General features: G+C 40.3%; 3 protein-coding genes and 1 non-coding gene across 4 annotated transcripts; 2 read left to right on the top strand and 2 right to left on the bottom strand.

Annotated features, from left to right (window-relative positions):
• Positions 1–17,630: 17,630 nt before the first annotated feature.
• HRG_07264 (glycosyl hydrolases family 18 domain-containing protein) lies at positions 17,631–20,742 on the top strand (the record flags this gene model as incomplete). Its single annotated transcript, XM_044865735.1, has 5 exons — positions 17,631–17,731; positions 17,801–17,887; positions 17,968–18,011; positions 18,095–18,798; positions 18,859–20,742. 5 exons carry the CDS (start codon positions 17,631–17,633, stop codon positions 20,740–20,742), a joined length of 2,820 nt encoding a protein of 939 aa, XP_044718699.1.
• Positions 20,743–22,364: 1,622 nt separating this feature from the next.
• HRG_07263 (flavin containing amine oxidoreductase domain-containing protein) lies at positions 22,365–24,109 on the top strand (the record flags this gene model as incomplete). The annotated part of the gene is made up of 5 exons (XM_044865734.1): positions 22,365–22,414; positions 22,471–22,597; positions 22,650–22,865; positions 22,996–23,462; positions 23,527–24,109. 5 exons carry the CDS (start codon positions 22,365–22,367, stop codon positions 24,107–24,109), a joined length of 1,443 nt encoding a protein of 480 aa, XP_044718698.1.
• Positions 24,110–24,464: 355 nt separating this feature from the next.
• HRG_12113 lies at positions 24,465–24,570 on the bottom strand. The gene has a single exon. It is a non-coding gene; the product is annotated as a tRNA-Met (tRNA).
• A 1,066-nt stretch (positions 24,571–25,636) lies between these two features.
• On the bottom strand, positions 25,637–27,687 carry HRG_07262 (calcineurin-like phosphoesterase domain-containing protein; the record flags this gene model as incomplete). The annotated part of the gene is made up of 4 exons (XM_044865733.1): positions 25,637–26,012; positions 26,114–26,640; positions 26,733–27,575; positions 27,673–27,687. 4 exons carry the CDS (start codon positions 27,685–27,687, stop codon positions 25,637–25,639), a joined length of 1,761 nt encoding a protein of 586 aa, XP_044718697.1.

Here is a 27,687-nt window from a genome sequence, read left to right as displayed (position 1 = left end):
AGGACCGGGGCCGGGCCCGGAGTAAGGAGCGGAGCTAGGACCTAGGCAGCCGTTAAAGATAAGGTTAAGGCTCTTAAGGGAGGAGGAGCTAAAGGAGTAACAGCCGTAGTAGTAGCGGGAGCTATAGTAATAAGGGCTATAGCAGCTATAAGGGTAGTAGGTCGAGCCGTCTAAGTTAAGTGCTAGCTACGAAGGAATAAGACTACTTACTATTATACTTTAGTAGCCTCTTTATTTAGTTCTTAGCTAGCTTCTTAAAAGATAGTTAAGTAACCGTTACTAATAGGCTTTATTAGCAGAGATATATCCTATAGCTACTAGCCGGAAAGAGCTTCTATAAGGAAGTATTAATTAGCTTCCTTAAGGATTTCTTCCTATATAGCTAGCTACGATAAAGCTAGTAGGTTTCTAGTAAAGAAGGCTCCTAGATATACTATATAGGTCTTCTTAATACGGTTAGTTATATAGCCCTTTAAGGGAGCTATTAAGGTCTCGAGCTTTAAAAGCTACTACCTAGGAGTCTCTTCCTCTCGAAGAGTAATTAGCTTTACGGCACTAATAGATTCCGTTATTACTATACGTATAGTAGTTAGTAGCTTTATCTCGTAAAGGTATTCCTTACGGTAACTCTTATAGTTACCTAAGGTAGTAGAAAAAGCTCTCTATTATACGGAGGTTAGCTTAAAGAAGAGGGAAGCTCCTTTTATAAATTCCGTTGCCCTAAGATAAAGAAGGGGCTCGAGAGGGTCCTACTTATTAGAGAAGACTAAATTATAAATAGTTCTATCTATATAAGCCCGTAGCTCCTTTACCTACTTATCCTAATCTTAAGGCTTTATAAGAATCGTTTTATAGACTATAGGGATAGTAAAGGAGTTGGTTTTCGTTATTATTATAGGGAAGAGTAGAAAAGTTGGGTAAAAATCGGCTTTTCTAGTAAGAGGGGTAAAAGGAAGCTACGAGGGATATAAAAAAGGTGCCTTTTATAGTAGCCGGAAGATATAAGAATACTATTCCTCCTAGGCTTATAACTATCGCTAAGAGAGATATAAGAAGTATATATAAAATATATAAAGGTAAAAGTAAAAGTAAGGGGTCGGATAGGTAAGGCAGAGATATTTAATTCTTATAGGAGTAGTAATTATAGTAAGGGAGTAATTATTATATTTCCTTAATTATCCTTCTTTCCTCTTTCTAACGCCCCTCTTTATACCTATTTAGTATCTTAATTAATAAAGAAGATCCTACTTAAAGAAGCTACTAATATCCTTTTAACTACCGAGCCTTTTACTAGTTTTCCCCCTCCTTTCTAGCCGTTGCCGGTATATTTATCTTATCTCTCGCTACCTTTATAGGAAGCTATCGCTACTTTTACTTCCCCTTATACCCCTACCTTTCTTTTTATACCTCTTTTTAGCTCTTTCTTTAAAACCTATTTTTTATACTAAGTGTTTTTAGCTTCCTAGGTCCTTTATACTAAGGGATATCTCTAAGAACTATAAAATTAAGCTATACTTCGCGATAATAAAAGCTAACTAAAACTTAGCTATAAATATACTTTCTTTATTAAAGATAATCTTATTTAATAGTCTATAATTACTAATAATTATTTATAGGAATATATATACTAGCTCTTTAATATTACTTACTTCTTTATATAGTAAAAAGTATTTATATTTTATTAGTTTATTAGTAATAATAAATATACTATTATATTTAACGTTAGTTATAAGTTCTTTTAATAGTAATAGCTTTATAATATAGTTAAAAGCTATTAAATCCTGAAGTTTCTTTAGTATTAATAGCGGTTATAATTCTCTATATAGTTTATATTATTTAGCTTTACTTTATATATAAAGTTAAATTTTTTTAATAACTTATTATATTACTTTTTTAAGCTATAAAAAGTTATATTATTATTTAATCCGTTTTATTATTCTTTAGATTCCTTAGTATCTATATATATTAAATATTTATATATATCTTATATAACTTTATCTTATAATTTTAATAATACCTAGATTTTATTTCTATATATTAAAACTTCTAAATATTCTATATTATATCCGTTTAATACTTTATATTCTTTTATTTATTTTAGGATCTTTTAGTATATTAAGTTATTAGGTTATACCTTAAATATTATATTTAGCTATTATTACTAATAGTTCCTATTTTTATTAATTTTTAGGAGCTATCCTTTTACTATAAGTACCCTTATACTATAGTTACTTCGTTAACTAAGGGTATTAACTTAACTATTTTCTATTCCTTTTCTATAGATTATTTTATAGTCGAATTTTAATAAGTATTTAGCTTATTAGATCTATCGTCCGTTTACCTATTATATTATTATAAAGTATAAGATGTTTTTATAATCTATATAAACCTTAACTTTTATCGCGAAGTATAGCTTAATTTTATAGTTCTTAGAGATATCCCTTAGTACGAGGGACCTAGGAAGCTAAAAAATAGGTTTTAAAGAAGGAGCTAAAAAGAGGTATAGAAAGGAGGGTAGGGGTATAAGGGGAAGTAAAAGTAGCGATAGCTTCCTATAAAGGTAGCGAAAGATAAGACGGATATACTAGTAACGGCTAGAAAGGAGGGGAAAACCTAGTAAAAAGCTTAGTAGTTAAAAGGATATTAGTAGCTTCTTTAAGTAGGATCTTCTTTATTAATTAAGATACTAGACGGGTATAAAGAGGGGCGTTAGATAGAGGAAAGAAGGAGGGTTAAGGTAATATAATAATTACTCCCCTATTATAATTACTGCCCCTATAAGATTTAAATATCTCTGCCTTACCTATCCGGCCCCTTACTTTTACTTTTACCTTTATATATTTTATATATACTTCTTATATCTCTCTTTACGAGAGTTATAAGCCCGGGAGGAATAGTATTCCTATACCTTCTAGCTACTATAAAAGGCACTTTTCTTATATCCCTTATAGCTTCCTTTTACCCCTCTTATTAGAAAAGCCGATTTTAACTTAAATTTTCTACCCTTCCCTATAATAATAATAAAAACCGACTCCTTTACTATCCCTACGGTCTATAAAACGATTCTAGTAAAGCCCTAAGATTAAGATAAGTAGGTAAAGGAGCTATAGGCTCGTATAGATAGAACTATTTATAATCTAGTCTTCTTTAATAAGTAGGACCCTTTTAAGCCCCCTCTTTATCTTAGGGTAATAGAATTTATAGAGGGAGCTTCCCTCTTTTCTAAGCTAACCTCTATATAGTAGAGAGCTTTTTCTACTACCTTAGGTAACTACGAGAGTTACTATAAGGAGTACCTCTATAAGATAAAGCTACTAACTACTATACGTATAGCGATAATAGAATCTATTAATATAGTAAAGCTAATCTCTCTTTAAGAGAAAGAGACTCCTAGGTAGTAGCTTTTAAAGCTTAAGACCTTAATAGCTCCCTTAAGAGGCTATATAACTAACCGTATTAAGAAGACCTATATAGTATACTTAGGAGCATTTTCTACTAAGAACCTACTAGCTTCTTTATAGCTAGCTAAGTAAAAAGAAATCCTCGAGGAAGCTAACTAATACTTCCTTATAAAAGCTCTTTCTAGCTAGTAGCTATAGGATATATCTATACTAATAAAACCTATTAGTAATAGTTACTCGACTATCTTTTAAGAGGCTAGCTAGGAACTAAATAAAGAGGCTACTAGAGTATAATAGTAAGTAGTTTTATTCCTTCGTAGCTAGTACTCGACCTAGATAGTACGACCTATAGCTACTATAGCCCCTATTACTATAGCCCCCGCTACTACTACTATAGCTATTGCTCCTTTAGCTCTACCTCCCTTAAGAGTATTAATACCGTCTTTAACGGCTGCCCTAGGCCCGGCCCCGGCTATATATCTTATTCTAGGTCCGGCCCCGGTCCCGTTAGTTAGACCGGCCCGACTAGTCCCTTAATAGACCTTTTAGTCTATTAGTCGAAAAATTAAGGAACTAGTTAAAATCGAACCTCTTTATTAAAATTAGTAATAAGGGGTAAAAAGGGGGGGTTTTTAAGCAGACCTTCTAAAAAGGGATAAGGATTCCTTAAAGAGATAATATATAAGGAGGAATCGACCTACCTACTAAGTATATAAAAAGCCCTATCGGCTAGAAGACTACTAGTAAGTCTTTAAGGAAAACCGACTTAAAGGAATTAACCCTTTAAATAGGCTATAAGAAATAGTATAATAGTCTCTTAAGGAGGACCCCTTATTATAAAAGAAGATAGACGAGATTTAGGTTACTAAGAAATAGTAACTAACGCCGTTACCCTTATTCGAGCTATAAATTTAAGGAAAAATCGTTAGTATAGTAAATCTAATATTCGTCTTCCTTATAGATTAATACGGCTAAGACTAACCTTTAGGACCCTCTAACTATCCCCTATAAAAATTAGCTATCCTTAACTTTAGTACTTCCCTTAATATCTATAATATACTCTTATAATTCCGGTCTTTTAAGAAGGCATAAAAGAAATACCTTATTACTAAGGAATTAACTATATAGATAAATAGATATAGAAGGGTGAATTTTACGATAAAATTACTTAACGGGTTTATATAAATTCTTTAATAAAAAAGGGTAGCTTTTTACCTTTAATTTTTAACAAGCTTAATTTCCTTTTACCTTCTTTAAAAGGAAGGAATCTTCTAGGATATAACGTCTAAGCCTATAAGGCTAGTCTAAAAGAATTAGACTATTAAGCTTATTAAGGAAAAATTCGGTTAATTTATTCTTAAATTCCGACCTATCCTTAAGAAGGAATTACTTAAGAAGTTAGCTTTCCCTACTAAGAGGAATAGGTTTACTATAAAGGATCCTCGTCCGGCAGCCTAAGGAGACGGCCTTCTTTAGTACGCACGACTTAGTTACCTAGGCCCCTTAGCTTTATATAAGCTAGGCTAATAATAAGGCGTACGAATAAGGGGCCTAAAGACTATCGAATATAAATACTATAGCTAAGAAAAGACTAAGAGACGAATTTCTAGATAAACGCCTTTATAGCCGGACTAGCTATATAAGGAAATTTAAGTTAATTAGACCAACGTCTCTAGGGACTAAGAAAGCTTTATTAGGGTAATGTTTTTATAGACGCTTTTTTAAAGATAGTTTTCCCTTATTTCTTACGGACCTACTTAAGTAAGTATAACTAGTTTACCTTTTAAGACTTCGTTAACTAAATAAAATCCTACTTTAGCTATAAGGTAAAGAAGATATAGTTTAATAGAGAGCTATTTATAAAGGATATCTTAAAATAGCTTCGAAAAGGGGGTATTTTACCCCTCCTATTAGCACCGAATACCTAGGCTTAGAACGGAGGGGCAGAAAGATTAAGGGGTACTATAATAGAAAGGGCCTATATAATAAGACTTACTATAAAGCTTCTATACGACCTTTAAAGGGAAGTCGTTAAGACCGCCTATTACCTTTAGAACCGGACCCTAAGGGACCCTAGGGGCCTAAGGGACTATAGGGACCTAAAGACCTTTATTAAGACCTAAGGAATAGACTAAAAATTACCCTTTAAGCTCTTTATAAAGAAGAGGGTCTTACTAGCCTACCTTTATACTTATAGCTATAAGGTATACGTAATAACTACCGATATATAGCTAAAAAGGAAAAAGAAAAGAAAGCTTAATCCTAGAGCTTTTATTAGTTACCTTATTAGTTATAATTCTATAAATATCTTCTAGATTTAGATTTCTTTTCTATAAAAGGTTATTTCGACTAGGGATATAATTTTCGACGAATCTAGCTTCTTCGATAGAAAGAGGGATTAATAGCCCCTCTTACTCTTATAACGTTAGCTAATTTAAAAGATTTAAATCCCCCCTTTTTAATAGTCTTAAGAAGAGGTCTTAGACGTAGAAATAAAAGAAGAAACTAATATCGAAGTAGTCGAGGATAACGCTAACTTTAAAGGAAAAAAGGAAGCTACTAGATTAAATAATCTAGATAAAGAAGGAGACTATAGGAAAGCGGTAGAGCTAGAATACGCCTACCTTCCTACGCCTCCTCTTATAAAATAAGAAGTAGATCTAGAAGTAGCTTTTTCGGTTAGTCTTCTTATCTCGACCCCTAAGGGGGTAGGAAAGGCACCTCTCTTAAAGGATTACCCGGCTGCCTTTTTATCCCTACTTTAAGAAGTAAATAAAGGTATAGGGCCCGATATAAAAGAAGACTAACTACTCCTTTATTTTAATTATTTTTCTAACTTCTATTTAACGCCTATAAAAGACGGTTCCTATAGAGTATTTATAGTAGGCTAGCTCTTTAAGCTATAGCTATTAGTAAGGAAGGTATATAAAAAAGACCTCCTAGACCTACTAGTAAACTAAAAGTAGCTAGAAAAACACCCCTTTAAAGACTAGTTTTTTTAGGCCTAGAAAGACTACCTAGCCTTATATAAGGAGATAGGGTCTTTTAAAGAGGTCCTTAAGGAAAAGGTAAGAAGAAAATAGGTCCTTAGCTATAAGTAGGTCTTTATCTATAAGACTAATAAATATAGCTTCTTTTAAAAGTATAAAGCCTAGCTAGTTATCTATAGGAATTAATAGGAAAAAGGGGATCTACCTACTAAGGTAACTACCCTAGTAGGGATATCTTTTTAGACCCTTATAGCTATAATAGTAGAATTCGACCTCGAGCTCGATTAGATAGATATAGTTAACGCCTTTATTAACTACCTACTTAAGGAAGAAGAAGTTATCTATATACGCTTTCTACTAAGCTTTTAATAGCTAGGAAAGGTTCTATAGCTTAGGAAAGCTTTATATAGACTATAAAGATTACCCCTTCTTTAGTAATAGTATTTAACTAGTTCCCTCGAAGCCCTAAGCTTTAAGAAAGTCCCTTAAGAACCGTATATAATATAAAAGGGTAAAACTACGGTCTTCTTTTACGTCGATAATATTATCTAGGCCTACCTAAAAGAGAAAGAGGCTACTACTAAGGAGGCTATATAAGGCTTATAATAAAGGTATAAGATAACTAGGCTAAGGGAGCTAAAGTAGTTCCTAGGGATATAAATCCTTTAAAATAGGTCCTAATAGACTATCTAGCTTACTTAGGACGCTTATATCGATAAGGTCGCTTATAAATTCCTTCCTAAATCCCTTAATAAGAAGCTTCCCTCTACGCCTATATTAAATAAAGAGCTTTTACTTAATCTATCTATTTAAGCTAAGGAGTAAGAGAAATACTAATATTAATAGAAGGTAGGCTCCTTACTTTTTTTTAGCTATTTCTACTAGACCGGATATCTCTTTTATAGTCTCTTAGCTAGCTAGGTATAACTAGAATCCTAGCCCTAGGTATTAAGAAGTAGTAGATAGAGCTATCTTTTATCTCTATTTAACGAGATTATATAGTCTACGCTTAAGAGGGTAAGAAAGAAAGAAATTAGCTACCGAAATCTTCCTTTATATAAGCGATTTGTCTTTTATAAATAATTTATTAAATAGAAAGAGCGTATAAGGGTATATTATATCCCTTTTTAAAGGAACTATTACTTAGAGAGCTTCGAAGTAAGCTACTATTATAACTTTAAGTATAGAGGTAGAGCTACTAGCTCTTTTAAAAGCGTTAAAAGAAGCGATTTTCCTTAGCCGGCTACTTATATCTTTACGACTATAAATTCCGTCCCTTTTAGCTATAGAATACGATAATATATAGACTATATAAATTCTTATAAAGGAAAATAGTAAGCTATTAACCCGGCTATAGTATATCGATATCTACTAGTATTAGTTACGCTAAGAGGTTTAAAAGGGACTTATTTCCGTCCGTTAAGTTCTAATTATATTAATAAAAGCCGACGGTCTTATAAAGCCCTTACTAAAGTAAAAGCTAGCTATCTTTTTATAGTAAATTAAGCTAAAAGACGTTTAAGAAAAGCTATCCTTAGAGGCCCGCCTTAAGAGTCTATAAGAGGAGCTAATAGCCCGTATAAGAAGGTAACGTTTATAGCTAAAGAAAAGGAAGAGGTTTTTCCTTTTAAAGGGCCCCCTATTTAATTAGGTTTTTCCCTTCTAAAAAGGCCCCCTTTCTTATAGGACTTTCCCCTCTTTAAGCCCTTATTCCTTAAGTAGGTCTAAAATAGCTTAAGGACCTAAAAGGGCCCTTACTTTCCTCGAGTAAAGGGAGAAGTATAGAGCTAAGAACCTCCTCTATACGCTTACTAGCCTAAAGCTATATTAGCTATACCCTTAAGGGGCAGGCTATAGCTAAGGGGGTATATCGCGAAGCGTAGCTTAATTTTATAGTTCTCGGAGATATCCCTTAGTATAAGGGACCTAGGAAGCTAAAAAATAGGTTTTAAAGAAGGAGCTAAAAAGAGGTATAAAAAGGAGGGTAAGGGTATAAGGGGAAGTAGAAGTAGCGATAGCTTTTTATAAAGGTAGCGAAAGATAAGATAGATATACTAGCAATAGCTAGAAAGGAGGGGAAAAACTAGTAAAAAGCTTAGTAGTTAAAAGGATATTAATAGCTTCTTTAAGTAGGATCTTCTTTATTAATTAAGATACTAGATAGGTATAAAGAGGGGCGTTAGATAGAGGAAAAAAGGAGGATTAAGGTAATATAATAATTACTCCCTTACTATAATTACTACCCCTATAAGATTTAAATATCTCTGCCCTACCTATCTAGCCCCTTACTTTTACTTTTACCTTTATATATTTTATATATACTTCTTATATCTCTCTTTATAAGAACTTTATACTTACTTTTAAGAAGGTAGTATCGAAATTCCTTAAAAGCTTAAATAATTATAAGGAATTCTTTATTATAGATAGGGTAATTAAGTTCTATACTATATAGCTTTTTTAAGTAAAATATAATCGGTTATAGTCTTTCTTTATTATCTTTTTATCCGATTTATACTCTTAAAGTAAAGTCTAATATATTAGTTTTAAGTTTAATTTATCGTTTTAGATTAAAGGTAATTAAGACTAGTTCTTATATTCTTAAGGTATATAAGTAAAAGCGGAATTTTAGGAAATTAAGGAATTATATAAGACTACGTAATAGAGGGGAAGAAGGAGTATAAGGTAGGATTTTTAATAGAATTTACTAGTAATATATTAGTATATAGAAGAGGTGTTAAAGTTAATAATTCTCTATCTATTTACTAGCGGATATACTGTCTTATATAGATAATTATAGCTAAACGGAAGAACCTTTTAGGACTAGATTTAGGCTACTATATAGCCCTAAGACTAGGGAATTCCGTAATACCTCGAGTAAATCTAAAAGTGTCTTAGTTCTACTAATATTTATATTTAAAGGAGGTTAGTCGTGCTAGTATTCTTAAGAGGTCTTAGCTAGTATTCTAAGCTAGCTCTATTCCTTCGATTCCCGATTATACTATAACCGGCAACCCGTTTAATATATAATAATATATAAAATAACGAGCGATTCTTACTCTATAAGATAAGATTTTATCTATAATTAATATACTACTTATTAGCTTATATAATCGGGAGAGTATATTATAGCTGCTTTATTTATAGTAGGAATACCGTTCCTTATATATATAATTATAGTTTTAATATATTTAAAAGCTTTATTAGCTTTATTATCTTATATAAATTCTTTTTCCTTTTTTATTAAGTTATATAATAGTACTATAATCTTTCCGAAATCTTTAATAAATCGTTAGTAGTAATTTATAAATCCTAGGAAACTTTATATATCCTTAATATTCTTTAGTATTAGCTATTCTTTAATTAAGTTAATCTTATCTTATTATATTTATATCTCTCTTAGTAAGATCGTATATTTAAAGAAGTTTACTTCTTATATATAAAACTTACTTTTCTTTAGTTTAATTAATAACTTTATATTATAAAGTATATAAAGTACCTTATAAATGTATTCTTTATATTCTTCTAAGGTATCTAAGAAGATTAAGATATTATCTAGGTATACTACTATAAAGATATCTAAGTATTTATATAGGATATTATTAATTATCTATTAAAAGGTAGCTAGTATATTTATAAGTCTAAATAGTATTACTAGATATTTAAATAGTTTAAATTTTATTTTAAAGGCTATTATCTATTTATATCCCTTTTTTATATATATTAAGTTATAGGCGCTTTTATAGTTAAGGGCTATAAACTATTTTCTACTATATAGTTAATCTTATAGTTCTAATATAAGTAGTAATAGTATTCGGTCTTTTATTATAATATCGTTTAAGCGTCTATAGTTAATAACTAGTTATAGCTTACTATTTTTCTTTAAAATAAATATAACTAAGTAGCTTACTTTAAATATTAACGTTTATATATATCCCTTTTATAGATTCTTATTAAGGTAGTCGTATAGCGTTTATAATTACTTTTCGTTTAAGTTATAGATCTTATAAAATATTAGCGTTATTTTATCTTTAAGATAAATTTTATAGTCCTATTAGCTATATTTAAGTAACCCTATCTTAAGTTCTTCCTTAAAGAGTTTATTATATTTCTAGTATTCCTAAGGGATATTCTTTATTTTATTTTTTAAGCTTTATTCTTTCTTTTAAGAGCTAGTTTCTTTTAACTTAAGCTCTTTATTAATTTATATAAGGTCTTTCCTTAAAGTAGTAATAACTCTTTAAATCTTTATATTATATCCTTTATTCTATTTATATTAGATATTAGGTTATATAGCTATATTAGTTAGTATATAAGTCTTATTAGTTAATTTTATTATATCCGCTAGTTCGGTTATTATTTTCGCTTATATTACTAAAGCTTATAATAATTTACTTAAACAGTTATCCCTTTTATCTTATTTAATAACTAAATTATTATAAAACTTTACTTTCTCTTAAATCTATTAGTCTTAGAAACTTATATCTTTATTCTAATATAGCTAGCTAGTTTTCTAGTTAATTAATAGGTTGCTCTCCTATAGCTATAAAAGTCTTAATATAAGGTTATATTCTTTAATATTTATAATATTAAAGTTAACTTATTTATTATAGCCCTAGATATTAATATTAAGGTAATTAGTCTCTATATTAATAATTCTATTATTATAGTTAAAGGCCTCTCCTTTAATATTTATAAGTTTATATAGATCTTTCTTATATCTTTATATAAGTTAGTAATAATTAATAACTTTAGGTAAAACGTAATTACCTATTACGCTATAATTTAAAAGTATATATATATAATATCCCGCGATTTAAATATCTAATACTATTTAGTTACTATATCTTACCGTTACTATATATAGGGTCCTTAGATCTTATTATATTATACTAGTCTATAGCCCTTTTATAAATAGTATACCTTATTTTTTACTTAGTCTTTATTTATTTTATTTAGGTATTCTTCTTTAATTTATTATTAATATTATTTCTTTATATTTTCGTTATATAGTATTATATTAAGGCTTAAGAGACTAATTTCTTATAGCTAATTAAAGATTTCTTATTTCTTAATACTATATTATTTATATTATACTACTTTCTAGTTAATTATATACTATACTTTATAATTCTATTTATTTTTATATTAAAAGTTAAGTTTTTATTTAGCGTCTTTTTATTTTTTATATAGTATTTCTATATTAATTCTTCCTTAGTTAAATAAAGCTTATAGCCTTTATATATATTACTAATAATCTTTTAATATACTATTATATCGTTTATACTATACTTAAACTTTTTTATATTTATAAACTCTATAGTTTAGGTATATATACTTATTATAATCTTCTTTATTATATTTAACTTATTATATAAGTCTTTATAAGATTAAGGGTTTAGATACTTTAAAGTAAGTAGTATTATATTATTCCTTTATTTTAGCGTATTTATAGATTTTATATATCTCCGAAAAATATCTTATTAATAAATTATAATTATTATAGTATTTAAGTAGCGCGCTATAATTAAGTTCTAATAATATAACTTAGTTATTTAAGTAGCGTTAATTGATTTTCTAGTAGTTTAGTTCTATACTTAAGTAGGGTTTTAAAAGTACTTATCTCTTAAACCTAACTAAGAAAGCGTTATATTATACCTTTATCTAGAAGTATATTATATAATCTAGGTAGACGTATAATATCTATAAAATATACTTATAGTACTTATAAGTAAGTAGTATTTATAGATTATCTTTAAATTCTCTTTATAGTTACTATTTTTATTATAGAGCTATAAAGGTATTAACTATAGTAATAGCTATAGTATAGTCTCCTTTATATAATACCGGTTAATACTAAATTAATATAGCTTATTAGTTTTTTATAAGAATTTAAGGTATTTATTAGGTTTTAATTTTAAGTATTTCTTTAAATTCTTTAAAGTATAAAGCGTATTCTTTAATTATAGCTTTTTCCTTTAATAGTAAGGGTAGTAATATAAGTTTATTTTTATCTTTTATTTCTCTAGGTATTTCTTATTCTTTAAAGCTTATATTATCGATACTTTATTATTCCTCCTTAAGTTATTATCTAAGTTTTATAAGTATAAAGGCTACGTTTATATCTTTTTTATTATATTATTTATAAACTACCTATTATTATTATTAATTTTTATTTTATATATTTTCCTAGAATTATTTACTATTCTTCTTAATTTAATCTTAAGAAACTCCTTTAAGATAAGGGTATTTTAGTTCTATAAATATAACTTATTTTTATATTTTAAGATCCCTTTATTATATTATTATAAGGGTTTTCCTTAGTAGCTTTAAGAACTATCTAATACTATTTTTATTACTTAGGTATATTATATATTTATTATTATAGTATATAGTCTAACTAAGGAGTTTATATTTTAGTTCTTATTTATTAATAGCGTTTAAGTATTTCTTACCTTCTAGGGCTAATACTTAGTAGGTTTTCTTCTCCTTATAAAGTTATCTATATTCTTTAAAGTAATATATAAGTTTCCTATAGTTAAAATACTTTCCTTTACTTTTTTATATTATATTTAGATCTATCCTACTTAGGTTAGTTATATAGGTATAGGTAATAGGAGTTTCGCGCTTCTTTTTATAGTTAGCGCGTTAATTAAAGTTATTCTTATAAGAAAGGTTCTAGTTTCCTTTTCCTTATTTCTTTTCTTAGTATTACGTATACTATTTATCGTTAATTTATACTACTATAGTAATATAGTTTAAGAGGTTATTAAGTCGATTTTCCTTATAAAGCTCGTCCTTAACTTCTTCTTTAAGCTTATTATAAAATTATAATATAAGAGGTTTATTATCTTAATTAAGTTTTAAGGTAACTTAATAGAACTTTATAGTATAATTTAATACTAAGATTGTAAGAAGGTATAAGCAATAAGCGTAGAATCGGGTAATCGATAACGTAAGCGGAAAGATCGGTCGAAGGAGTATAGGGTAGGATTTTGTCCGGAATTTATAACGAGCATATAAGGGGCCGAATAATATATTAAAAGAATAGCGTTGTAAAAGATACATGCGAACTTACTTATTCTATCTACTACTCCTAGGGAAATCCTTCGTCTTTTATAGACCATTGCTCGCCTACTAGTAGACCAATTAGTTATCTTTCTAGCACATTCTATAGTGCTTAAAAAGCTCTATCTATAGTATATCTTCCTAACTTAGTAGGTGGTCTAATTGTAGCGTGATGGTTAACGTAAGACTATAGGTTCTGGCATAAGTAGTGGATTTAACTAGAATGTTCTATGCCCTACCTATTCTCGTATCGCGGATATCTTCGGAACCGCTAGGCCAAAATAGGCAATAAGGTATCCGTTCTGCTCGTAATTAACTTATGCCTTTTATGCATATTTTTGTTTATAAGGATAGGCTTATCCTAACCCGCTTTTCCTAGAGGAAGGTATAGATGTTTAGTAGAGGTCTTTGACTTTTAAGGGTTATTCCCTTAGACTGTATTATAGAGCCTCTTTTTACTAGCTTATTCTATAAAGCCTCCCTATGCCTATTATTTCTTTATAATAGTAGAATAGGAATATAAGGGTATATTCTTATAAAGATCTTTTATTAAAGTTCTTAAAGTTTCTATTTAGCTTTTCGTTCCTTATTAGTTATTTTAAATACTTTTATAATAGCTTCTTTAAATCCTTAGAAACTAGTAAAGACTTTATTTATCTTATTATCTCGTTACGCTAGTTAATTATTAAGAAAATCCCTTATAATAGGTCTAAACTAAGTAAGTACTATTCTAGATAAATAATTTCCTATATAAAGTACCTTTTTAACTAAGTCTAAGAGTTTAGTAGGGTAAAACTAGTAGTAGGCCTTAAGTTAAGTAAGAAAGTCTTAAAGCGTACTATAAGTACTATTAAATAGTCTTAGCTATTTTAGTTTAATTACTTCTCTAAGGTCCCTAACTAATCTATTACCTCCTTTATTCCTAAGTAACTATACTTTATATCGAAGGGTAATAATCTCGCGTATTATATCCTAAGGCGATATAGTAGCTCTAGAGTTAGTTAATCTAGATTCTTATATAGGTATATTAATAGTTACGATATTACTTAGAGTAACGCGGTATTATACTAAATAAAAGCTTTTAATATATAACGACTAGTATTATTCTTAAGGGATAAACCTATTAAGGGGTTTATATTAATAGATATAATAAGGTATAGTCTAAGTAATAATAAGTATATTATATTAGTAATAAGTCGGAGGTTATAGACTATAGACTATAACTAGGTAATTAAAATTAAAGATAGAATTATAATAAAGATCTATATTAAAAGCTAAAGAGCTATCTATTTAAAGGAGTAAAAGTAAGTAGCTATATATACCTATAGAGACTATCTTTAGATTATAGACCTAGCCGTGATCCCCTTTATAGCTTACTATAACTTACTTATAAGCTATACTCCTAAGTAGTAATCTATTTATATAAGGCTTACTTAGCTTATATATACTCTAGGTAAGCTAAGCTTAAGTAGCTTCTTATTCCGACTATTATTCCGAGCTATCTTATTATATAACTATAGCCGGCTCTCCTATGGCCTACTAACCGTAGTCGTAATAATAGATTACTTATTACTTTAACTAAAGAGGAAAAACCTTTCTTTTTATAAGCTTTAGTCTTATAATAAGGAGAATAGAATATATATAGCATAGTACCTCTAGCTATCTTTACTACCTAACTAATTATACTATAATATATATTCCCTTATAAAGAGTATTATAAGGGCTATACTAGAGCTACCTAAGGAAATAGCCTCCTTAGCCTATAGCTTATACTTTAAAGCCTATAAGTATAGGTTTATTCTAGATAGTTATAGTCTTTTAAGACCTCCCTATATAGCTAACGATATACTTATCTATAGTAAGGTATACGCTTAAAGCCTAGAGCTTAAGGCACGCTCGTTATATATAGTTAGACTACTTATTAACCTACTTAAGGGGTAATTTATAGGCTTAGCTAAGGTTAAAGGGTCGGGTATACTATTAAAGAAGCTAGAAGCGGTTATATAGTATAAATTATAGTATTAGGTATATAGGAGCGATACTAAAGGGGCTTTAATAGTTAGTAACTACCTTTTCCTTATATATTCCTATATAAATTAAGGTACTAAGCTATAGGAAGATCTCTTTATATAAGGTTTCTTCCTATACGTTTAATCGTAATTATTCTTACCTTAAGCCGAGCTATTATATCGCACTTATATTTATATAGCTAGCCTATTCCTTTACTAGGGAAATAGGTATAAAGAGCTAGAAAAGCGATAATAGTATAGGTAGCAGTATATAGATCTTAAATTCGCGCTCTAGTATATAAAGGGGCTTAAATTAAGCCCCTTTTTAAGGCTCTAGGGGAAAGTTAGGCCTAACTATGCTATCAGCTGCCTACTCGCGCTAATAGTAGTCTAGCCGTATAAAGAGGGCTTTATCGAAGCTATTTATAATAGCTTAGGAAGGCGTTGACGGCGGTAGGTCTTATTGCGGCTCTATTAGGAATTGCGTAAAGCTTTATAGTAGAAAATTAGCTGCGTAAGGTTTTCCTACTACTACAGCCAACGTGGCCTGTATCTATATTATAGCTACGTACTAAGGGGCCCGTGACCTTAGTGCGGCCTTCGCGCAGCCAAAGGGATAAGAGGTAAGGTTTAGTGCCTAATTAGAGGGCGGCATTTATATAGGGGGGATTTAATAGCGGCGTTTTTATCCCGGGGAAAACTAATAGAACCTTTCGTCACCACGTTCCTCAAGGCATAGGCTCTGCTTGTCTCCACCTCGTACCTGGTAGGTCTGGCCTTTGTCCTATAACACTGGCATTCCTAGCGCATTCAGCTTGTAATGTTGCGCGCCTCGCCCAGCTATATCTTATAAGCCGGGAAATCCCGCTTCAAATCTTCCCTTGACCTCAAGCAGCCAGATGTCACGTCCACTTCGCCTTATGCCCTAAGACGCACAGCCCTAATTCCCGAATCCATCACTTCTGGGGCGCAGACGGTACAAGCCACGCATCACAGCCGGTGGGTAATTACCTGGCCACGCGCAGGGATCACAAACGGAGGAAGTCAGCCGATTATGGGGAGAAAAAAAGCAATTACTCGTCGTTATTCGTCGCCACTACAAACAGGTAATACCTGGTCGGTACAGCCCACTTGGCTCACAAAGGCCGAGTGGGTAAGTTATAGATCCCGCTCATAAGGCTCGTCTAGTCCTATCTTGATGTGCTTGAAGGCTCTAATGCTACGGGGCTGGTACTCCGTATTCGTAGAGTGGACCCATCTTTATTATTAGTCTTCGAACATTGGGGTGCGCTTGTGGCCCTGGCCCTTTGTGTGCATAAACTGGGTCAAGAACCCCTTGGCTCTTTACACGGCTCCTGTGTACGCGTTCAACCTCGGCCTACTTTATTAAATACCATGCTAATTGACTGCTCAACCGTCTTGCCCACTCGCCGAAGACTACCCCCAAACCGCGCCTCCCAGGGGCTCATCATCAGGCGTCAGGAAAAAGCCTCCCTGGCTCATTACTGGTCCGAGCCGTTTCCCCTCTTTCATGCTTGTTGTTATTGTTCTCCACGGAATGCCTAATGCAACCGGCCGTCTAGTTAGGTAGCGTCTAAACCGGACCACCTAAAGACCAAGGTTGTACCCAGTATAACTTATACTTCGTACCGCTGGCACGTGGACGGCATTTGGGCTTGTGGGCCGGCTTCGACAGCATGAAATGGAGCTTGAAATTTTCGTGGAGCCTCCCAGCGGTAGCACTGTTTTCCGTGGCCACCTATCTCCGGTACCCATGCTGGTATTAAAAAGTCAATTTCAACCCTTCAAGAGGCGAGGAATGATGCTGGCTAGTCATTGGCGCCGTGGAACTATGTGGGCTTCCTATAACACTCAACGCGACCTATAATGGCCAGTTCTAATGTTCCCTAACCTCCTCTTCCCCTTCCTCCCCTTCTCTCTCGCTCCTCAACCATCATCACAAACTCGTTCCGTTAGTTCACGTCACTCGTTTTACGCACGTCGCTCCTTATTGTCGTTTGTTACCCTTGCCTCGTCGCAAGCACACTCCTTTTTAATCCCAACCAGAATTCCATTTCGCAAGAAAAGCCTCGAATCACTCAGCTTTCTGTAAAATCTTGACCATCATGTCCTTGTTCAGGACATGCGTGGCGGCCCTCGTCGCCATGCAGGCCGTCGTCGGTCTTGCATCGCCGTCGCAGCCCGCTGACGCTCTCGAGAAACGCTCCGGAGCCTCTTACGTCAACATGGTCTACTGGCCATACTGGTATGATCCCCTCGTCTCGTCTGGCTGCCGAGCCCGCTTTCGGTTTTGCTGATCCGGCGTGTAATCTAGGGCTAACAAGGAGCTGCGGGACGTCGATGCCGCCGACATCTCCCACATTATGTACGCCTTCGGCAAAGTCCTCCCCGATGGCACCGTGTAAGTGTTCGGCCCTTGTACCACCGTGCCCAACCAGTCAAGGGCGATCCAAAATAGCAAAATACTCATGGCTCTCGCAGCGAGCAACGCGAGCCTGTCGCCGACGTTGGTTCTACCACCCAGAGTATGTCCGCCTGGAGGGACCCCCCCGTCTCTGCCTTGAAACGATTTCTCCCTCGATGCAGCATCGTCTAACTCGGATGATAGCCGAAAACGCCGGTGGCAAGTGGGCTCAGCTCTTCCTTTTCAAGCAGGCCAACCCTCATGTCAAGACGGTGCTGTCCATTGGCGGATGGCCTAAGGACGAGGAGAAGGCGTGGTTTGCCTCTGCCGCCAGCACGGTTGAGAGCCGCGAGCGATTTGTCGAAACGGCCACGCAGCTCATGCTCGACGGCGGCTTCGACGGCCTCGACATCGACTGGGAGTACCCAGTGGGGGCCAAGGAAAGCAAGGACCACGCAGAGCTTCTCAAGGCCCTTCGGCAGAAGCTCGACGGGCTCAAGGAGTCCTACAGCGGCTATCACTTCCTCCTTACCCTAGCGACCTCGGCCAGCTCCTGGTGGCATAGTCACCTGTCCTTTGATGACCTCATCCCCGTCCTCGACTTCTGGTACATCATGGCGTATGACTATACCGGCTCATGGGGAGATGTGCTTCTACATAATGCCAACCTCTTCCGGAGCAAGAAAAACCCCAACGGCACCCAAATGTCCACCGACGAAGGCATTGAAGCGCTTAAAACCAAGGGCATCTCTGCCAGTAAGATGGTTCTTGGCCTCCCGTCCTACGCTCAAGTCTTTCGCGACCTTTTGCAGCCAGGAGACAAGAAGACGACGAGGAATTTCGTCGCGTCCGAGTCGCTCAAGGACATGAAGCTCGACGAGTTCGACATAACATGCGACGACGAAGCCGTAGCCTGCATTGGCTACAACAAGGCGACGAAGCAGCTCGCCAGCTTTGATAACACACAGACTATTGCCACCAAGGCACAATACGTCAAGGACAAGGGCCTTGCCGGCACCTTTATGTGGGATGTCAACCATGACCTGCCCGGCAAGAATGCGCTGTATGTCGCTGCCGCCAAGGCGCTCGGCCAGCTTGATCGTAGCCGTAGCTGTCAGGAATACCCAGACTCGCGCTACGCCAACATCAGGGGTCAGGCCAAGCCCAAGACGACGGCGTCCACCACGACAGCGTCCACTTCCAAGGCCTCTTCTGCTACTTCAAAGCAGATGACCACGTCCACGGCTCCGAACTCGAGTTCCGCTCGCATCCTGACCTCCAGCAGCTCTGCCTTGGCCAGCTCGGGCAATCAATGGGGCAACAAGACTACGCCTGCGCTCCCTCGGCTGTCGTCATCGTCGTCATCGGTCGTCCCGACTAGCTCGCTCATGGCTTCATCGGCTTCGTCGGCTTCGTCGGCTTCGGACGAGACCGTCTCTTCCTCCGCCTCCTCCGGCACTCAGTCGAGCCACGCTGCCACCCGGACCAGCGTCACCGTTCCGTGCGCGCTTTGCAACCTTCCCGATTACATGATCCCGGCCATCAACGCCGACGGCATGGTCGTCAAGACCGTCTTCGTAATCGTCATCAAGCAGATCACCGTCGCGTGCCCCGACAAGGCTGCCTGCGCTGGCCCCTCGGCCGTAACCCTCACCCAGTCCGTCTTCACCACCGTCTGCCCCATCGACGCTAGCCCGGCGACCCCGACTGTCGACGTGGCTCCGGATGCCGGCGTTGAGCCCATCTCTGTGTCCGTGGCTGGCCGCGTCGTCGCCATGTGCGCGACGGAGCTCGGCTGCCACGCTACTGACGCCGCTCCTACTTCTGGTCCGGGCAGGACCGATTCTCGCTCCGGCAAGGCCCATTCCAGCGGCCCCAACGGACACCTTCCCGGCGGCTCCGACGGACAAACCTCCGACAAGCTTGCAGAACCCGCCCGGGTCGATATCCAGGCCAAGGTCGACGTCCAAGCCAAGGTCAATGGCCAGTCTGGTGCGAGCGGTGCCGGCAAAGAGGGTGAGCACAACCACCAGAAACACCCTGGCTCGCAGCCCCCCGTGGGCGGCTCTGCCTCCGGTGCTGGACGCCTCTCTGGCTCCAAGCCGACCCTCAGCTGCACCCCCAGGCCCAGCCACCCTGTGTCGGCCCAGGCCAGCTCTGAAGCCGCCCTGCGCGTTTCGCCCCAGTCCAACCCGGAAGCCGGGCACGGCGTCTCGGCTCAGGCTGACTTGGAGGTCAACTACCGCGTTTCGCCCCACTCCAACCCGGAAGCCGGGCACGGCGTCTCGGCTCAGGCTGACTCGGAGGTCAACTACCGCGTTTCGCCCCACTCCAACCCGGAAGCCGGGCACGGCGTCTCGGCTCAGGCTGACTCGGAGGTCAACTACCGCGTTTCGCCCCACTCCAACCCGGAAGCCGGGCACGGCGTCTCGGCTCAGGCTGACTCGGAGGCCAACTACCGCGTTTCGCCCCAGTCAAATCCTGGAGCTGGCCACCGATCTTCGACTAACGCTGAAGCCAATCACCGCGTCCCGGCCCAGTCAAATCCTGAAGTCAACCATGGCGTCTCACTCATGGTCGACTCTGAAGCCGCCCAGCGCGTTTCGCCCCAGCCCCACCCTGAAGCCGCCAACCGCGCTTCCACCCAGTCCAGCCCCGTCGCCGGCGCAGAGTCTATCCATCGGCTCCCGAACAGCGCAAACACCACGGCCATCCAGCGCGTCGCTTCGGCGGCCGCTCCCTCGGGCGCCCTCCCCGTCGACGGCCAGGCCAAGGCTGTCCTGACTGCCGGTGCCGCACAGACTTTTGTCAGCGCCTGGGCTGCGTTGGCCGTCTTTGCCATGCTTTTCTAGACTCCTTTCTAGTCTCGGTCCTATAGTCTTGCCAGTTGTCGATATACCTAAGCTTGAAAGCGTGTAATTTCAATTCCCCTTGCAGGCGACACATTTGGACGAATTGGATCTCTGGGTTATCTTGTCGAGAAGAAGGTCCGAACGAGTTGAGGTCTCTAGGTCTGTCTAGGTAGATCGCTATAATAATCCTCTTTTATTTGCAGCAATGGCGCAGTGGGGTACGTTACCTAATACGGATTAGATATAGGGAGGATAATACGGGCACAGAGGACACCTAAGGGGGGGGGGGGTCGATGTGGATGGCCTCGGTACCTCGTACGCTACTATTAACCACCGGGCTTCTGGATTCGGAAAGTAGCGTCCCCACGTGCCCGTTAGGAAGTGGTCGCGGACGGCTAGTTCCGCTAATGGAGATCTAGGGCATCGTGATAGCTCTGTAGGTAGCTATAGCCTATGTAGACGGCTATACCTCTATAGCATCTGGACATCTTCTTTACCAATTTCGCTACTAAGCCGCCTTTAGCTTCGTCTCTTAAAGCTATACATATCTCCCGCCAAGTCTACTATTTATTGCAACAGGGATAATGCATGTGTTAACGGCGGCTCATTGAAGTTACATAGCCAGTTTAAGGTTCCCGCGTTCCGACTCGGATCTACTATATACATGCTTTGCCGATTTTATGCGAGCTCAAGTACATTTAATGCCATTTTTCCTATGATAAGTACTCGGCGCACCACTTCTTTCAGTCCAGGCTGCCTTTCCTCTGGGTTTTTTCCCCCTTCGTCTAGTCACCTCGATCTTCTCGTTGTCAGGGGAGCTGCATTTCTCTGGCATGACTGACTGAGACATTTCTAAAGAGAAGACCAGTTGAACCTAATAAAGCCAGAGAGCGATCCAGTTCTCCAAGGTACCCAAGGGCCATGCCCCAAGGTGATGATGTCAGGGACGCTCAGGTTGGGGTCAGGGACGCCCAGCTTGAAGACTTGCATTCCTGCGAGGCGCTCTGGCCCCAGTGCAAGACATATATACCGTGCACCGTGGCAAGTGGGCAACAGCGGCAAGCTATATACAGCCGGCTCGAGCGGCAGCTGTTTCGTACTTCTTCCTATATGAGCTGCTAATATGATTCGTACAGCCATCTAGGATCATTGAATACGACAACACGAAAACGGTAAATATTTTGACTCGAGAGATGCTGCCTATTCCGGTTTGACAACATCTCCTTAGGACTGTCGTCGGTAATGGGCTTGAAGATGGTTGAGCAACATGTAACCCGGCCATGCATAATTGAACCCCACGGCGCTGTCTTGTCGTACGCGACAGGGCAGTACAAAGGCCGCCGCCTACCCGCCGCATTACGATCTGGCGTAGACAACTTGAAGTGCTCAACTGCACTTCCTTTCATCACTGAGCGTGGATTTGCCTCCTGCTTTCTTGAACGTCGACCTTGTTCCGGCCATGCGATTTCTGAGCCTCGTGCCGAGCGCTTTGAGTGCCTTGGCTCTCACGTCCAGCGCCTTTGCAGAGCCTGTTGCTCTTGGGAACGACACCGGCGCTTCATCAATTGCGCCAAACACACGAGGGCTGTTTTTGAAGGAGCTTCTTTCCAGGTCATCCCACTATGGCGATTTTCGAAGAAATAGGACGTCGTCCGGAGTCTCGAATTTTAAAGTTGGTATCATCGGTGGCGGACTTGCAGGCCTTTACGCTGCAGTTCTCCTAGATAGTCTCGACATCGACTACGAGATTCTAGATTCGACCCAGCGCATCGGAGGGCGGGTATACACTCACCGATTTGACGAAAAGAGGTGGAACGCTTCGAAGCCAGGACAGCCTGATTATTACGACTACTATGTTCGTTGTTACAATGCTTTACTCATGCTGTGGGTCGCTAATAATAGAGCAGGACGTCGGAGCCATGAGGTTTCCAGGGCTGGCTTGGATGGATCGAATCATCGGAAAGGCCAACAATTCTTTAATTCCTTACATTAACTCTAAGCTCAAGCCGGAAGAGCAGCCTATAAAGCTGATCCCTTATATATTCACCGCCAACAACACATTCCGCTTGTTCAATAGCAAATTGGTCTATGGCCAAGTTATCCCTTCAGCTAAGACCTTCAAGGTCCCATCTCGGGAGGCGGAACTATTAACAACGACACATTCTCCACCCTGTCGCCCAATACCGTAATGCTTAATACCTATTGCGGGCGTTGGATGCAGACTTTCACGGAGGCTTCAACACACTACTGCAGCACGATAAACTCTCCGTGAGAGAGTATTTGGTCACGAAGGGCTTCTCGGCCGAGCAGATCAACTGGCTCGAGACAATCACTGACGCCACCTCGCATTTCGACACCATGTCTCTGACACAAGCTGTCATTGAACTGTGGATCTTCAACAAAGCTCCCATCGATAGCTGGCTTTGCGTTGAAGGTGGCATGGACCGCGTTACCTACGGAATGGCCAGCATCATCAAGAAGCCGGTTGAGGTCGGGAAACGCGCGACGGCCATCAAGCCAGCTCCCAACGGTGGCTTAAAGGTTGCCATTGAGGGCTGCAAGGACAAGGTGTACGATCATGTCATCAATACCGTACCCTTGGGCGCCATGCAAGCTATGGACATGACTGAGCTAGATCTCGATTACCGCAAGAAGGCCGCCATCCGGGAACTCCAGTACGATCCTGCCGGGAAAATCGGCATGAAGTTCAAATCTCGATGGTTCGTACCAGATGCAGGCACCCCTCCCCTAGATGCAATCGGCTCACTCTGTCTCAACGTATAGGTGGGAGGAGCTTGACTCCGGCTCCTTCCAGGGCGGGCAATCCTATTCCGACCTCCCCATCCGCCGCTGCGTCTACCCGTCATACGGTGTTGACACCCACGGAGCAGCCGGGACCATGATCGCCTCCTATACCTGGGGCCAAGACAGTGCTCGCCTGAGCTCCTACTACGGCAAAGTAGAGGGGCGTAAAAGAATCGTCGAAATGACCCTCCGCAACCTCGCAGTTATGCATAACGTCACCTATGAGTTCCTGAAGTCGCAGTATGTCGACTCGCATATCTGGAACTGGTACGATGGCGAAGACGCGGTGGGCGCGTTCGCCCTCTTCGGCCCCGATGAGTTTAGCACTGTTATGCCGGCATTGCTGATGCCGGCCGCCAACGGAGCACTACATTTCGCCGGCGAGGCACTGAGCGCTGGGCATGCTTGGATGATTGGGGCTACCGACTCGGCATATAGGACGGTGGCGGAGATACTCGCGGCTGAGGGGATGGACGATAAGTTAGTCCAGTTGGTGAATTTGTGGGGTACGGTTGACGAGGTGGACATGAGCTGGTATTCAAATGCTTTCGCGGGAGAATAAGGGCTCACTGAAGGGGTGCTTGTGACTCGGGAGACACGAGTTGAGCGTATCTCATGTATATGTGCGAGACCAAGGGATGTGGCTTGCTTGGGGAAGGGTACGTGCATATAGTGGCAAGCGTAAATAATTTGTCGTCACTCTCATGGTCATCGAAACGTTGGGTGGTAATGCAATCGGTGTTCATCGTTCTTGAATACATCTTTGGGCGATCATTCGGGCATCTGTCTAATTAAAATATACTAATAGAGTCTTAGGACTCTATTCCTAACTTAAAATATAGTAGAAATTTTAGCTAGCATAGCTCTAGCCCGGGCCCTAGCACTAGGAGGTAGGAGAGAAACAGGAAAAAAAAGTTTGCTCCCGGGGAGGCTCGAACTCACGACCTTTGGATTACTCAAGCTTTATAGCTCGATCATAGAAATCTATGAGACCAACGCTCTAGCCAACTGAGCTACGGAAGCAGGCTTGTTGGTGGTTCGGGCTGATTTAAGAAATACTATATTGTTCTGTAGTAAAGATAAGGAGTTTAGTGTTAGAAGATTTACTTGATTTTACTAAGAGTTGTCAGGGATCGTACGCCGTGTATTTGGAAAGGCCCCAATAAAGGCACTAGCTGGCCAGGCTGGTATTCTCCACGTCTTCCCTCCTGGTAAGACCGAAACTGAGTCGTCTCCCCTTCAGCCCAGAGCGGGGTCGAGGCGCGTCGTACCCAAATGCCGTTAAGCCGTATACGGCCCTACCGGGGCCTGCTAATATTCCCGCAGCTCGGCGAACCTCGGCTCCTCCCTTCTGTAGCCACTTGAATTCGCGCGCCTTGGAACCCTCGCGCCAACGTGCTGGTAAAGCTCATCTGCACCAGAACGATCCCTTGCTGTCGGCGCTTTCCCTGTCGCCGTAGTCGGAGATGCTACCGATCCGTCACACCCCGACCGCCCAAGCCATCCCAGTCCAGGGAGCAGTATACATAGACCAAGGGACGCGCCGGAACTCGCGTCGTAGGCACTTGCTGCTAGCAACACTCTTTATTGTTCTCGGCCGAAATATCATTCGACCATGAGAAAGGCAAACAGCTCCGATCTTGCTTATACTGTAAAGTCTGCCATCCGATTTTCCTGTTGGTGCTGGAGATCTACGGGAAACCGTCGCGTCGAAGCGGTCGTCCCAGTCGACTAGCCTTCCAAGCTCTGGTGGCCGCCAGGTCAACTACTGCGGTCATACAAGATGCTCTTTACTAGGCGGCAGAGACTGGTTAGCAGGTGCACCAGCCATCATCAGACATTGAGCGATTTGATTCCTATAATCCTAAGCAAATTCTCTTCGCCACGCCGCCTGTCGTGATTTTTATGTCCTCCTACTGCCCTCCCTAATATACAACGTGAAGCAGGGCATGCGTAAATTCAAGTGGTACGATACGCCTCCAATGGTATAATGCATGACTTCATCCCACGCACAGCACACCGTGTACGCGCTGGCTGGCTCCCCTTTCCTTTCAGGAGTGGTAAAAAGCAGTTGCTCCTTCTCCGGCGCTCACGACGCGTCCTGTCCCGGAGGAGCCTGGAAAGGCGGAGGGGGAGGGGGTGGAGGAGGGGCTTCGGGCCGCTGTCCCTCTGGCGGCGGCGGCGGCGGCGGCGGCGCAATCGGCCGTCCTCCGTCGACAATGATTTGCTCGTCCAAGCGTCCCGTCAGGTCGCCGTACTCGACTCTCTTCCACGTCGTGATGCGAGCATTGTTGGTGTCCACCTCAAAGACGCGCACCCGCCGAACGTAGTCACCATACCCGGCGTACCCACCAAAGCCCACGCCGCCGGCGTAGCACATCCAAAGCGCGGGCGTCAGCGGCTGGTTCTTCTTTGGGTCCCGGTCGCCCGACAGGGAGAGGGAGCAATAGTCATTGCAGTGGTCGCTGTTGAAGGCCCAAGTTAGCACGTAGTCTGTATGGCATTTGACTTGGCCGTCCGGCGGCAGATGCAATGAAGAGGCCATTGGCCCTGTGGGGAGACGTACTGTCCGGCGCTGACCATGACAACACCCTCCTCGACGAGGGCATTGCGGAAGCCAGAGTTGAACATGGGGGCGGTGACGCCTTCTCTCCACTGTCCGACACGGGGGAGTTGCCAGTCGGCATACTCGGTGAGCGGGATGTGGATGAAGGCCATATCCATGTGCTGATGCGTGTACTCTCCATGCTTCTTCTTCAAGCTCGCCGCCGTGCGCTTGAACCATTCAATCTGGTTGGGCTTGACCCAGTCGTAGCCGGGAAACTTTTTATCGTCGGGAGAATAGGCGTGTGTGTCGAGTAAGTAGATGGTCAAGGCCGAGTGGTCCGAGCTGCCACGCGCCAAGATCTCGACGTAATAATTTCCAACGCCGTCGACCGCGGCGGGCCCGGCCGTGGAGAGGGAGTAGGGTAGCGTCTCCATCAGAGACATTTGCCGGGCTCGAGACATGGTCTTTTCGTCATCGTGATTTCCAAATATGCCAACGTAGGGAATCTTGTGCTTGGTTAGTATCGACGCGTACTTGAAGATGGCCTGCGAGGATGTCGTTAGTGCCGGCATTCCACCAAGAAAGAGGGGGGGGGTTAAGTGGAGTCAAAGCAAGAGAAAAGAAAAGGGGATCGAACCGTCGGCGCGTCGGGAGCTGAGCCGCCATTGACCTGATCGCCGCTCAGTACCACAAAGTCGGGCTTCTCCTCGTCGAGCATCTTGTTGACGAAATCAAGCGTTCTCGGGTCCGCCTCACATTTCCCGTCAGCGTAGGCGTCCGGGATCGGCTCTCGACACTCGCCTACGCCGTTGCTCAGATGTAGGTCGGCAATCTGCAAAATCTTGAACCGTCCGTTGTCCGGTATCCGCGGCTTGGGTTTCTTGGCCTCGGTGACGCTTCCCCGGTGTACGGAGAGATGAACGCTGAGAAGAGCGCCTCCCGTGTCGAGCAGCAACGGCGTGCCCACTATGGCCCAGCCTTGTCGCGCCTCGACGGCATCGTCGCCAAAGAGCACGTCGACGTTTGTGACGACGTCCTTGGAGTCGCTCGACTTCTTCTTCTTGGACCGCCTGATCCACAGCCCGCCGGGCCGGGATTCCCACCGTCCAATATCGTTGGGCTCGTTCTGGACACTGGGGTCGAGTCGGCCGACCGTCATGTCCATGACAACGCTGTCGTCGTCCGTCAGATCCTCCTCATGTTTGCGTCTAACGTAGATGTAGGCGCTCGAGGTCCAAGCCCTGCCGAGATAGAGCTCCTTGTCGATGCGATGCCACAGGTTGGGGTCGAGGTCGCAGGAAGAAAAGAAGTTAACGCTGGAGCAGGTGACGAGGGTGATGTCGGTGACGACGAGGCCGGGGTGGTGGGTCGGCATGTACCCATGGATGGCACTGGGCAGCACTCGGTAGTTGCGGTCGAGGAGGAAGATGACAAACAAGGTAAAGGCGAGGGCGGTGCAGAGCTGGGTCAAAGTGCGAACCTAGTCGAATCAGCCATCGATATTCAGAGCGGGAAAGGAGGAGGCTGGAGAAGAGACAGAGTCGTGGAGAATGAGGGGAAAAGGGATTGGAGCTTACGATTCGTCGTGTCAT

Source organism: Hirsutella rhossiliensis (genome assembly GCF_020360975.1).
Source record: "Hirsutella rhossiliensis strain HR02 chromosome Unknown scaffold00008, whole genome shotgun sequence".
NCBI lineage: Eukaryota > Fungi > Ascomycota > Sordariomycetes > Hypocreales > Ophiocordycipitaceae > Hirsutella > Hirsutella rhossiliensis.
Note: the sequence above shows the minus strand (reverse complement) of the source record. Positions and strands in the feature narration are given on the sequence as shown.